Source organism: Callospermophilus lateralis, chromosome 16 (assembly GCF_048772815.1).
Source record: "Callospermophilus lateralis isolate mCalLat2 chromosome 16, mCalLat2.hap1, whole genome shotgun sequence".
Classification (NCBI taxonomy): domain Eukaryota; kingdom Metazoa; phylum Chordata; class Mammalia; order Rodentia; family Sciuridae; genus Callospermophilus; species Callospermophilus lateralis.
The window spans coordinates 89553581-89565961 of NC_135320.1; the positions used below are offsets into that span (position 1 = coordinate 89553581).

Genomic DNA, 12381 nt, shown 5'->3' on the forward strand with positions numbered 1-12381 from the left:
GGCACCTAAGTGCAGTTCTCCACAAACAAACCCAAAACATCGACCGTGGACATCCCCAGCCTGGCCTGCGGCCTGGCCTGCGCTGGCAGACCTTGGCCCCTGGGGCTCTAGGCCTCCTGCTGTCTCTGCTGAGGCCCTGACAGGGCCCAGCCCCACTGTGGCTCCAGCACTTCCTGGCAGAGCGTTTCCTGTCCTGTCTCAGCCTCCCTGTCCTCTCGTGCGGGCGGGGACAGAGACCTGTGGGGGTGGGCGAGGTGGAGGTGGCCGGGAGCCAGTCCTCAAGGCTGGGAGTGCTTCCTGACCAGGGTGGATTCCAGCTGTGTCCACTGTCTCATTCCTTCTCCAAGGTACCTTCGTTTCCTTGCTAACCTGTGGTAGGTTGTTTTCAGGCCCATTTCACAGAGGGGAAAACAGAGGCTCAGGGAGGTGAGGTGGGTGCCCAGCCCCAGTGAGCGAGGGTCCACCCAGAGCCCCAGCCTCTGCTGGGTCTCCTTTCCTGTGCCCCAGATTGGCTGATGGAAGTGGGAGGTGGGCTGGGCTCGTTTGGAGAGGGATTTCAGCCTCTCATGGAGGCTGAGTGGACTCCGATCAGGAGGCTGGCCCAGAGGAGGTGGTGAAGGCCTTCCTGAGGGGCTCCCAGGGGTGAGTAGACAGGCAGCTGCAGGGTCCTCACATGACACCATGGCCTCCCTGTCCACCTGGGGCTGGCCTGAGCCAAGGAACCTCAGCCAAGGGTGCTGGAGCTGGTCACGTGGTTCAGCCCTTGGCTATAGGGCCCCAGACCAGAGATGGGGGCTGTGCGGGGGCTGGTGCACGTGGGAGCCCACGGGAGCACAGCAGACCAGACCTAGCGAGGGGAGCTCCGTGGGAAGGCCAGCCAGGCCCTTGGGCTCTGAGGTATGGAGCAGCCAGGGCTCCGTGGGGGCGCAGTGAGAGCAGGAACCGGAGGCTGCTCACAGAGGTGTGGAGATGCAGGAATGGTGGTGGCAGGCCCTGTTCTCCCTCCACTCACCCTTGTCTCCTGCAGTTCTGCGCATGAGGCAGCTCGGCTGCACCGTGGGAGCCCAGTCTTGCTCACCGGATGGTCTGAGGCTGGCTCTTGTGTTTGAGGCGCCCCAGGGCACAGTTAAGAGCACCAACTCACCTCTGCTGGGCTTTCTGGCAGCCTGTGTGCATGGGGGCAAGGTCCCTCGAGGAGGGTCTTGGGGTCAGGGAGGCCCTCCCACTGAGCACCCCAGGGCTGTGGTGAGCTCCAAGCCCAGCAGGCGTCCTCACGGCTTAGGATTCTCCCTTCTGTCTCGCGTCCCTGCTACCCTACCAGTCCTCTTGGCCAGGGGCCTAGTCTCCCCAATCATGGGCACTGTTAGAGTTGCTGAAGCTGGTACTGCTGGCTGGGCTTCCTGGGTCCTGGGACACTCATGGATGGGCACGTTTGGGGCAGGCTAATCATGGCTAGAGCAGGCCTTGGCTGCCCTGGGGACATGCACAGGCTGGAAATGTGGAGCCAGGTGGACATGGGACAAGGAAGGAAGGGCCTGGGGCCACCAGCCTAGGGGGGCCCGTGGGGCCAGCCTGGAGGCTCTGAGGCCAGGTGGGTCTCGATGGCCCCAGAGCAGGTGCTGGTTCTGGTCAGGTGGCCGGACCAGGCGCTTACTCTGCGGGATGTGGCGAGGAGAAATGAGCATGCGCTGCTGGCCTGAGAGGAGCCCTGCAGAGGCAGGGAGGGCGGGGCTGCCCACAGAGAGGTCAGTGCCCCTGAGGCCATGGCGCCCTTTGACCCCCGTTGGCCCACCTTCAGGTGGGGCCCCTTTAAATGGAAGGTTCTCTCCTCCTAGAAGCCCCCTCCCAGTTTCCTGGGCAGCCAGATAAACAGAAGCCTCACCCCTGCTGCTGACATGGCTTCCCCCTGCTCTGGGGACCTCAGCCCCACAGGCCTGCCCATTCCCCCTGTCGCCACTCCAGGTGAGATACTCGGGGGAGGGTGGAGGATGGGGACAGGGACAGTGGCACCTGGGGTCTGGGGTCATGGGAGAAAAAAGCAGCATCTCGCCTCCCCTCCAGCAGGGGGTCTCTGCCAAGTCACCAAGGACGGTGCAGCAGGACCTGGCCAGGGTGGGGCACCAACCCCGTCCTCTCAGGTGGTCCTTCTCCATCTCCCCAGAGCCCACTCCCCCACCCAGCAGTGCTCCCAGGGGGGAGGGCTGCTCCTCTCCAGCCCTTGAAGCCCTGGCCTGCAGGAGCCAGGTTCTCCCCACTCCCCCTGCCTGAGGCCCTCTGGAATCAGGCCCTAGCTACAGGGAGGGGTGGCCGGCCACCCTCCAGGCCACTGCTCACTGGCCCTGCCTCTCTCCTGGCACTGTGGATTTCTTCCCTTCCACTGGCTGGTTCAGGGCCTGGCTATGTCTCCGGAGGATCTTGTGCCCCCCACCTCAACCTGGTCAAGCCTCACCTGCACCAGGCTCACTCCTCCCTGTCTGTCTTGGGCTCCTGTCCAGCCCCTGCCCCTAGAGGCACTCCAGCTGCCGTGCAGGAGAGGGCCCTGGGCTTCCACCCTCTTTCCCGCCCTGCTGGCTCGCCTGCTCTCCTCGCACACCTCCCTCTCCAGGAGCACTCTCTTTTTCCTGAACCTGTCTGGCAAACCCCCAATGCCCGCCCATCCTTGCTTGTGCCCACACAGCTGGCAGAGCGGGGTTCTCACCTTCTGTTCTTGATGGCCAGCCTGCAGGGTGCCTCTGCCAGGCCGGCTCCCTGCCTGTCCTTGTCTGCCCAGCCTCCCTCTCCTAGCAACAGCCTGGCACCTTCTCTCTGGGTCCCTCCTCAGCACAGCTGCTGGCCGCCGTCCTGTCTCCCTGAGAAACTGGAGCCATCAGAGGAAGACTCAGGCTCCCACCCCGGGTGCCCTGGCTCTGCCCTCCCTGCCTGTTCCCTGCAAGGCCAACATCCCAAAGCCCCCACTCCCTCCCTGCTCCTGCCCTGGGCGGCTCCCCCCTCGTGGCCTGTCCTCTCCACTCGGCTCCTATCAACATGAAAGCCCGCTGCTAGGCCTCCTCGCTCTTGACCCAACTGCGTTCTTAGCAGCTGCCCTATTTCTCTGCTCCCCATTTATAGCAAAACTCCTTGAAAAGGCTGCCATCCCTGCTGCCTCCAGATCTCCCCCATTTGCTCTTGAACCCACTGTCACCAGGCTTCAATTTCCAGCACTTCCTTAACGCAGCTCGGTCAAGGTCACTCACGGCCTCCCACTGCTCAATCCGAGGTCAGTTCTCAGGCCTCGTTTGACGTCACCCATTGGCAGCACATGATTCAGCCCCCTCTGGCCTCCAGAACCCCATGCTCTGGCACCACTGCCCCTCCAAGTCCCCTTCTGGCTCCTGTCCCTGACCTGGGAAGGACAGAGGGCCCAGGCTCTTGTCCGCTCACCCACTTGGTGATCTCATCCGCTTCCATGTCTGCAAATGCCATCTCTCAGGGTTTATCTCCAGCCTGGAGCCTCAGAGATGCTGCTGCCCCTCTTCCCCTGCCCATCTAAGGGCACCAACCCGTCCAAGTCTAAACTTGACTCCCTGGCCAACCTGCCCACCCACCCCCCCGCATCCCCATCTCAGTAAACGGTGCCTCCCGCCTCCTAGGCTGAGGCTCTCAGCGTCCTCCTCTTGACACTCCCCCTGCCCCACATTCCCACACCCGCAGGTCCAGCTGGTTCTAGCTTTAAGACAATTCAGAATCTGGGCACTCTCAGTCCACCCTCCCCAGCCCTCTCACCTGGCCTAGTGTCCTGCCTCTGCCATCCTGACCCCTCCACCCACTGCAAGACAACCCAGACCCACCGTGAAATGCAGGCCCTCCCCTTGTGCCCCAGGGCTGTGATGAGGGGGCAGCACAGTGCCCTTCTCCAAAGCTTTCCCACCACAACCCAGAGCAACACCCACAGCCCCTCCTCTGGCTTCCCTCTCCACTGGCTGGTACCAAATGGCAGTCCAGGTCAGTGGCCCCCAGCCCTGGGCCTCCAACCACTTTGCCAGAAGCCTGCAGAGAGGAGGTGCCAGGTGGACAGGACAGCTACAGCTTGGCCTGGAGGGGTGGAGCTCCGGGCATGGCCCTGCCGGCGCTGTCCGTGGTGCTGAGAGTCAGACCCTGAGCCTTGGGCTGGCAGGGTTCTGGGTGGTCCTTCCCCTGCTCCTGCTGGAGGGTCCTGGCAGAGTCCCACGATGCTGTCCCAGCTGCCGACGCAGGAATGTGTCTGCTGGTGCTGGGACAGGTTGGCCAATGCCATCTCATTCACAAGGCAGCAGGATAGGCGTGGTGGTCACCCTCTTCCAGAAGGGAAACAGGCCCACAGACGGCTGTGCAGGCTCTCAAGGGCAGAAAGGAGGACACCTGGCTGCAGCTGGTGCCTAGAGTGGTGTCTGGCACACAGTAGGTGCTCAACAGTATCTGTGTGCGGGAGAATCCGAATCAGCCTCTGGAGTTGGGTGTGGCATAGTGGACCGTGATTGCCCAGCCCAGGGCTCCTGACTCAGCCTCCTTGTGACTCTGGGCCTGGACTCCTGTCCGTCTCCTAGGGATGCTGGGAGGAGGCCTGGGGGTCCAGATTGGAGCCACATAGGGCTTCATCCATCCATCCCCCAGGCTGCCTGTCCCGGGAGTGGCCTGGTCTTTGTCCTGAGTCTAGCTCAGGGCCACTGATGTCCTCCCCACTGGACTTTGTGTTCTAGGAGGACCCAGGGCTGCCTTGGCCACTTCAGTGTCCCCAGAGCCAAGCACATTTCATGAGTAGACAACTGAGAGAAAGATGAAGGGGTCTCTCCTGTGCTGGGCCCAGCAGCTCCCACAGCATGTGGACCATGGGCAGTGACCTGGGTTGCCTTCTGGAGACCATGAGTAGGCTTCCAGGGTGGTGACCACCAAATCCCCTCAAGTGCCATGTGCACGCACACATTACTCTCTGAGAGTGGGTCCTGGGGTTCATAGATCTCCTGGGATCCACCTGACTCACATAAAGCCACAGAGATCTAGACCTGCTCCTGGGACCTTCCAACCTGACTGTCCCCAGAGGTCCCAGGGTCAGTGGTGTCAAGGCTGAGAAGCAGGCTGTCAGGCAGGCTCCTCCCACCTCCCTCTACCAGTCCTGGATTGGGTACCCACTTCCTCCTCACCTGGTTTGCCATGACCTCCAGGCAGGGCCCTTACAGTCCACTCTGTATTCAAAGGAGCCAGGGCAAACTTTCAACTGAGTGACCACTTCCTGCTGCCCCAATTGCCACGCTTGCAGGTGAACCCAATATCCCGTGCCTGTTTGGAGTCCCTGCATGGTCAGGCTGGCCAAACCAGCCTCCTTCCCATCTGGAACCTTCTGTACAAAAAACAGTGGCAGAGACTCTTCCACGCCCACAGCACCCTCCTGCCCTTCACGGTTCGCTGGCGCTGTTAGCTGGGTCCACCGCATGGCCCTCACCTTGCCCAGCCACAAGGTCTGCCTGTCCACCTCACAGGTGGCTCTTTCCCAGCTTCTCCCGCCTCTGCGCCTGGCCTCCCGCAGCTCCGCCCACTGCGCCGGTCACTGCCCCGACCGGGCCGACCCGCCTGCGCTCACTGACTCCGCTCCGCAGGTCCCGCCGCGCCGCCCGAGCCCCGCTTCCCGGACATCTACGGCGGGGACGCGCAGCTCTGGGAGGCGCACTTCCGCGGCATCGGGCGCGCCTACCGCGCGCTGGGCAAGGAGGACGACTTCGCCATCCGCGTGCTCACCGAGGACTTCACGCTGCCCTTCCCGTTCGCCTGGCCGCCGGGGCCCGACCCCGCCCGCGGGCCTCTCTTCTACGACCCACAGGACCGCGCGGGCTTCGACTTCCTGCTGCGGGGTCCCGGCGCGCCGCCGCCCGCGCTGCTGCGGCCTCTCCACGCCACCGCGCAGGCGGCCGCGCGCAAGCGGCGCCTGGAGCAGCTGGCGCTCAGCTACGCCAGCGCGGGCGCCGGTCAGCCATCCGGCCTCGTGCTGCTGGCCCCGGGCCCCGCCGCCTTCCCGCCCGAGGCCGGCCGTCCCGGCTGGGCGAGCCCCCGCGGCCCACGGGAGTGAATAAAGTGCGCTTCTCCCACCAGCCCCGAGTGCTCTCCCTGCACACCTGGGCAGGCGCCATCCCAGCTGCGCCCGGGAGGCGGGTGGAGCCGGCGCGAGCTGACTGCATCCTAGCTGTGGCTAGGCCCGGCCAGGCCAGCGAGTGGTCTGCGGTGGGACCGGAAACCCACGGGAAACCCAAGTGGCTCTCAAACGCGGGAAGAGTGAAAGAGCCCAGTGGAAATGGTCCCTGAGGCAGGCTGGTCCGCAGGGAGTGACGGGAGGAGGGAGGAGGACCTGACGAGGCGCGTGGGGGCCAGCCCCAGGGCCCACCCCCAGTGCCCACCTCTGGGATCTAGAGCAGTACTGTCGTGGGTAGATGTTAGGCAGCTTTCCGGTTTCCATGACAGCGCTTGGGGATGGGGTGGGGGGATGTGGCAAGGAGCATGCTTTCACTTGGCCCTTTCTAGGCCTGCTGGTCCCCTGCTACCCTGCCCCTGCTCTGGAGAGAGGGTCCCTCCTTGTCGATCAGAGAGAATTCACAGAGCCTGGAATGGCACAGATGGCCAGGGCACCATCCTGGGTGCTTTTCCCTCTGTGGGTGACAAGTACCAGGCAGGGGCCTGTCTCTACTCTGGGCAGGTTGGAGGCAGGAACTGATGGCCCTGTTTGTAGCTTCCTCCTCTGACCTGCAGGACAAGGAGCAGGAAGGCTCCTAGGGAAGGACCAGTCTCCTTTCTGGCTGGGGAGTGTGGGTTCCAGGTGTGGGGGTGAGTCCAGGGCTGGAGGCAAGTGGAATTGGAGCTGTCTCTTTTCTTTCTTGGAATCCAGGAGTTATAGTTATTTATAGCTTCCTAGTGGTGGTGAGAAAAGATTTTTCCAAACCGTTGCTTGGTTTTGCTGGAGAACTAGTTTGAGAGGGAATGCTCATCTCTGCAGGAGGAGGCCTGGGGCTGTGGAAGAGAAGTCTCCTGCTTCTTCCTCCTCGGCTGTCAGGGCCTCAACAGACCCCAGCCCCTGCTCTGGGCTCCTTCCACCTGTGGACTCCTCTCTTCGATTCTGTAGGGATGCCCAAACAGCTCCCTTGAATGGTGTCCATGCACTTGATTCCCCTGGGGCAGCAGCAAGCATGACATCATGCACCGCAGGCTCTGTGCTATGAGACCCTGGGCTCTGCAGCAGCAGCTCCCAGAGTTGGATTTCAGTGCAAGTGGTTTATTTGGGAGGTCTTCCTTGGAAACAGGCAGGACAGTGAGACAGCAGGGGAGGAGCAGGTTACCTGTAGGCTGGACAGCCAGCAGCCAGCCCCACTGGGGAGGGGAGAGGTGGCCTCAGAACCAGACTTCCTAGGGACAGGAAGCACGCATATAATCACTAATGCCTGCCACCAAGGGGCGGGCCTCCCAGGGACAACAGCTCTTCTGCAGGGGATTGGGGATGGAGCCCCCACTTCCCTAAAGACAGCAGCGGTGTGAGTGGACACTTAGAAACAACCATTTGATAGAGCGAGTCTGTGACTACAGAGTGTAATAGCAAAAAGTTTGGGGTTTGCATTTCGTGTTTTCTTCATTTTTTTTTCCTCCTAGAAATTTATTCTTACAGTTGTTCACAAAGGCATGGGTCTGTGACAGGTTGGAAACAAAACCCTTGGTCCTTTACAACACTGGTACGAGAAGCATCTGTGCAGGCCACCAAGACTCCGAGTATCAGATAGAAAACTAAACAGAAGGAGATGGAGTGCATGCTGTGAAGAAAGGGACAGGCGCAGAGCCTGTCTCACAGGACCTGTTGGAGAAGGTGGCCTTTAGCTAGGAATGGGGGGTAAGGACATGCAGTCAAGGGGACTCAGGGGAGGGTGCTCCAAGGTACAAAGGACCTGAGCCAGGGGCCTGGGGGCCCAGAGCAGATTGAGCAAGTGTATTCTCAGATGCTCCCCCTGCTTTCAAGCATGAGGGGGACGGGATGAGCCAGGAAACTGGAATGTCTAGAAATGACATGAGCTTCAGGGAAAGTTTGATCCAGGGGTTCCAGGTTGTCACAGAGGCCCTGCCTTCTCCCAGTCAGTGCTGCTGTGGCAGTCAGTCTGATGGCTTCCTTCGCAGTGGCAATGTGGCAAGGGCAGGAGGACCTCAGATGGGTTGTGACAGTAAGGCCCAGAACACTGTGTGGCCACAGAGCGGGAGGATGGAAACGGGTGTGTCTGCACAGTCCAGAGGTTGGGCAGCGTGGCCCCGGGGTGGACCTCTGTGACATTGCTTTAGACAGCTGCTCACCAGGAGCAGCGAGGTCCGAGTGGGCCACAGGATGGGGTCTCGGACTTTGCGTGAGCACAGTCCAGTGTCTGTGCTGGGCGGGGTCTGGTGCTGAGGTGTTGTGTTCAGAGACGACCCCCCCAGACTCTCAGAGCTCTCCAATGCAGGGTGGGCGGGCTTAGAGGCGACACCCTCTCACTGCTCCTTGGACAAGGGCCTGGGCCACACTCCTGGGCGTTCCTCCTGTTCTCCTCACACAGAGAGCCAGGAGCCCATGTTTCCCTTTCTGCTGTGGTTGCCGGGATGCTCACCGTGCGCTTTCTCAGCTCCTCCGTCACCGCTCTGGGGTACCCACCCCACCCCAGTGCTGGTGCTTCGTGCAGCTGCCTGGCGTTCCAGTCTCTTGCTGTCTGTCTGTGAGCATAGGAATAAGACTTCACATCAGTTTTTCATGTTGGAGGGACCTTCCTTTCCAGCCCCTGGCTCTGGGAGGTGACCCTGCACCCTACCCTCCTCCCACTGGCTAGCCAGAGGACTCTGCCATCCTTTCCCACCAAGCCTGCGCTCCAGGCTGGAATAGTGTGGCTACTGCCCTGGGGCCTGGCTGTGACCTTGGGTCCTGGTGTCCGAGGTGGGCACATGGCTGTGGCCCAGATTTGGGAGGACAATAGAACTGGGCTGGGCACTGGGTCCTCCACCCACTGACTCCATGACCCTCAGCCTTCATGGCTTCGTTAGGCCTCCAGAGTCCTGGAGCACAACTGCAGAGCCTCTCTGGGCTCCTGGGGTTGTGGGGGACGTGGGTGAGGCCCCTGGGCCTGCTGGGCCAGTGAGAGCCCAGAGGTAGAGGGCAACAGTTTCCTCCACTGTCCACTCTGCCCCCCGGCAGGCTGGTCCAGGGCTCTGGAGTGAGCGCGTGCTGCTCCTCCTGTTAGTAGCTGTGAGCCTTGGACAAGCCTCTGGGCCCCTCTGAGGAGTGGTCTGCACTTGGCGAGACCGCTAGGGTGACGAGCTGGACACCTGCCACTCTGGGCTTTGTCAACAGTGGCCATTGCTAGCCCCCTTGTCTCTGCTTGGGCTGACTGCCCTCCTCGACTCAGAGAGAGGAGCCACCCTGCAGTGTCCTGTTCTTCCACCTGGGCCACCTGCCTTTCCCTGGCTGAGCCTCAGAAGACCCACCTTCACCATGTCTCATCCCTGAAGAGCAGCAGTGCTGCAGGAGCCACATGGGACTGCATGCAGCAGGTGCTCAACTACTGCTTCTTGAATGTGCCCTGTGACTGGGCATATCACCTTGCAGAGTGGAGGGCTGGGGAACCCCCGGCAGAGCTGGGGGGCAGGAGTCGGGTGTGGATGCAGAAGCTGAGCTGGTTGTTTCCGACTGCGTAGCTGCCCCAGGTGGCTTCACATCTTTGGTATTCAAAGAAGACAGATCCCCCCTTTGATTCCTGAGCTGCTGGGAACAGGGTTCAGGGACCCCCCCTTCAGTTTCCTCGGGATGAACTCCGAGGAGCCATGAGGATGTTTAATTAATTGCAATTACAATCTTCAAAGGAAGCCCAGAGTTGAAAGTTGTTCCTAATTACTGTGTTATGATGTTGATCGGCTCCCCAAATTGATTGTGTTAGACTTTCTGATGGAGGATTAATTGAGTTGCTGGGAGGACGCACTTGATGTCCCTCCCCCACCTCCAGATAAAAGCCCTGTTCATCTTGGGGCCAGCTGCAGGGCCAGAACGAGGGCAGGGACTGGACACCAGCCACACAGCTGCTGGACCAAGACCTTCATGCCAAGGTCAAGGCCCAGGTGCTGGTCAGGTGTGGATGGCCAGATGGGCTCTGGGCAGTGCACAGAGTAGTCGCCACGTCCTGCTCCCCCTTATGGGGCTCCCCAGGCAGGGCCACCCCTCCCCATCCCTGAGGTTGGGTGGGGTCAGGAGGTGAGACGTGGGTATGGATGATACCTGTCGCTTCTGGGCCAAAGCCTGGTGGCCACATGGAGTCCCCTGTCCCTCTGCCAGGGTTGGCCCAGGATGGGGCCTACAGTACGAGTGAGCAGTTAGCCCCTGAGGCTTTGGGAGTTCTCCCTCTGCACCTGACCAGTCTCTTCTGACTGATGCAGGCCCCAGCAGGCTGGGCTGCTGTGAAGTGGGGCCCTAGACATGTGAGGCTCTGGTCCCTGTGGAAAACGAGCAAGAGGGTCAGCGGGTGCCCCAGAGCACTGGCCAGCTTGGGCCCTTCTGGCAGGCCACTTCCTTTCTCTGCCTCAGTTTCCTCATTTGTAAAGCAGGGGCTGTGAGCCATGGAGCGGGCAGGGTGGGCCACAGCGAGGAGGAATCGGTGTGACCCCCCGTCCCTGGGCCTGCCTGGGGGTAGGTCTCCCTCTGTAGAGTCCCTGAGCGCTCCTGCCCTTCGGGGTGCAGGCCTGGGAGCTTTGTCCAGGGTCAGGCCTCTTGGAAGGCTCCAGAGGGGGTCTGAGCAGAGCCCTCAGAGGAAGGAGGGCTGGGGACACCCGTGGCAGGGGACTCCAGGTGGCAGGGAGCAGCAAAGGCAGGTGTGAATGGAGCCAAGTCCGGAGCAGGGGTGTGCCACTGCCCCTGACCTGGGGAGGCCCTTAACGCACTAGAACACGCCTTCCGAGGGGCATGGCCCCAGGGAGCAGCGGCCCTCAGAGACGCTGTGTCTTCAGCAGGCAGCACAGGTACGCAGGCGGTGTCCGTGGGAATAAAATTTCACTGGGGACCAAATAGGGGGAAAATGTCTCCAAGCCTGCTTAGGCAGAGAGCAGGTGGCCGAAGCAAGGCCGAGAATGCTGGTCCAGAGGATGGACTGCTACCCTGGCTGGAGGCAGAGCCGGGGGGCCGGGCTGATGCAGTATCCAGGTGAGCCCGCTGGGGATCTGTGGGGCGCAGGGATGGTGTCAGAGATGGTGGAGAAGGCAAGGATTCGGGGGCTGTGGGAAGCTGGAGCCAGTGGGGTTTCCTGAAAGCTAAAATGGACTCAGAGGAAGGGAGGAGTCGGGGTGCTCAAGGCTGGCCAGTGCTGAGGGGAGGCCCGGGCACTGTGGAGGCTGCTCCTGAGAGGCCTGCAGGAGGTGCTGGGGACACGGGCTCAGTGAGGACCGAGGGCTCCTGTGCTGGTGGCTGAGGCGCTGGGTGGCCGCAGGAGAGGTGCCCTTGGAGCCCCTGGTCTAGGCAGGCCGTCGATCTCTCCTTTGTGGGGTGGCCCACAGGCCTTTGGCCCAGGGTGGGCTCTTCTGGAAGAGGAAGAGGAGCCGTCCTGGCAGGGATTTCGAGCCCCGCTTCAGGCCCCCATGGCTGGGCTGTGGCTGGGTCGGGGAGAGCCCCCCTGGACCTTTGGTCACCGGGCACTAATGAGCCCTGAATTAAGCTGGTATCCCAGCTCCTCTGAAGAGGGACAGGAACCTGGGGACAGATCGGGCCCGAGAGAGGAGAGGTGGCTTATTTTAGGCCGGGCAGTTTCTGCCCAGAGGGGGACACAGGCAGGCTCAGTCTCCTAAAGGCCCTACTGGAGTCGGTGAATTGCGCCCCAGGGTGGCTGTGGGGCAAGCCGCAGACCCGTGGGTCCCCCTGCCTGGCCACTTCCTGGTTGAGGGAGCAAGGCTGCAGCGATGGCCGGTCTGGGTCCCTGCTGAGGGCCCCCTGCCTGGCCCTGCTCCCAGGCTCTCATCTGGGATTGCGGTGGCAGCCCTCGAAGGACCTCTGTGGGTCACGGATGCCCTTGTCTGGGCTCAGCCCTGAGGCTGGCCAGGCCTCCCAGCGGCCGAGGGCGTGGGCCTCCTGCATGTTCTGTGGGCCAGTGTGTGTGCGGGCGAGGAGCCACCCGCGTAGGCCACAGCCCTCTGACCCCAGCCCTGCCATCGTCGTTGGCCCAGTCCCAGGCCGAAAGCCCTGGAAAAGGCCCCAGAGCTCCCCCCTGGCCCCACTAAACCCACCGCGCATTCTGCCACAGCCAGGAGTGTGCGGCGTGGCCCGCGCCTCGCGGCCCCTCCGCCCCTGCTGCAGACTTCCACATTAATCACGGCTAATTGCTGGCGGAGCTGTTTATGTCAAGA

At 62.0% G+C, this 12381-nt stretch overlaps 1 protein-coding gene across 1 annotated transcript; it reads left to right on the forward strand.

Annotated features, from left to right (window-relative positions):
* The first annotated feature begins 1895 nt into the window (after positions 1-1895).
* On the forward strand, positions 1896-6076 carry C16H8orf90 (chromosome 16 C8orf90 homolog). The gene is made up of 2 exons (XM_076835784.1): positions 1896-1962; positions 5610-6076. Exons 1-2 carry the CDS (start codon positions 1896-1898, stop codon positions 6074-6076), a joined length of 534 nt encoding a protein of 177 aa, XP_076691899.1.
* Positions 6077-12381: the final 6305 nt, after the last annotated feature.

What these genes read in the sequence shown, in the direction of transcription:
- C16H8orf90 (XM_076835784.1), top strand. Translation starts at nt 1,896, where the DNA reads ATGGCTTCCCCCTGCTCTGGGGACCTCAGCCCCACAGGCCTGCCCATT. An exon ending in TCCCCCTGTCGCCACTCCAG is followed by an intron (nt 1,963 to 5,609) that starts GTGAGATACTCG and finishes TCCGCTCCGCAG; the next exon opens with GTCCCGCCGCGCCGCCCGAG.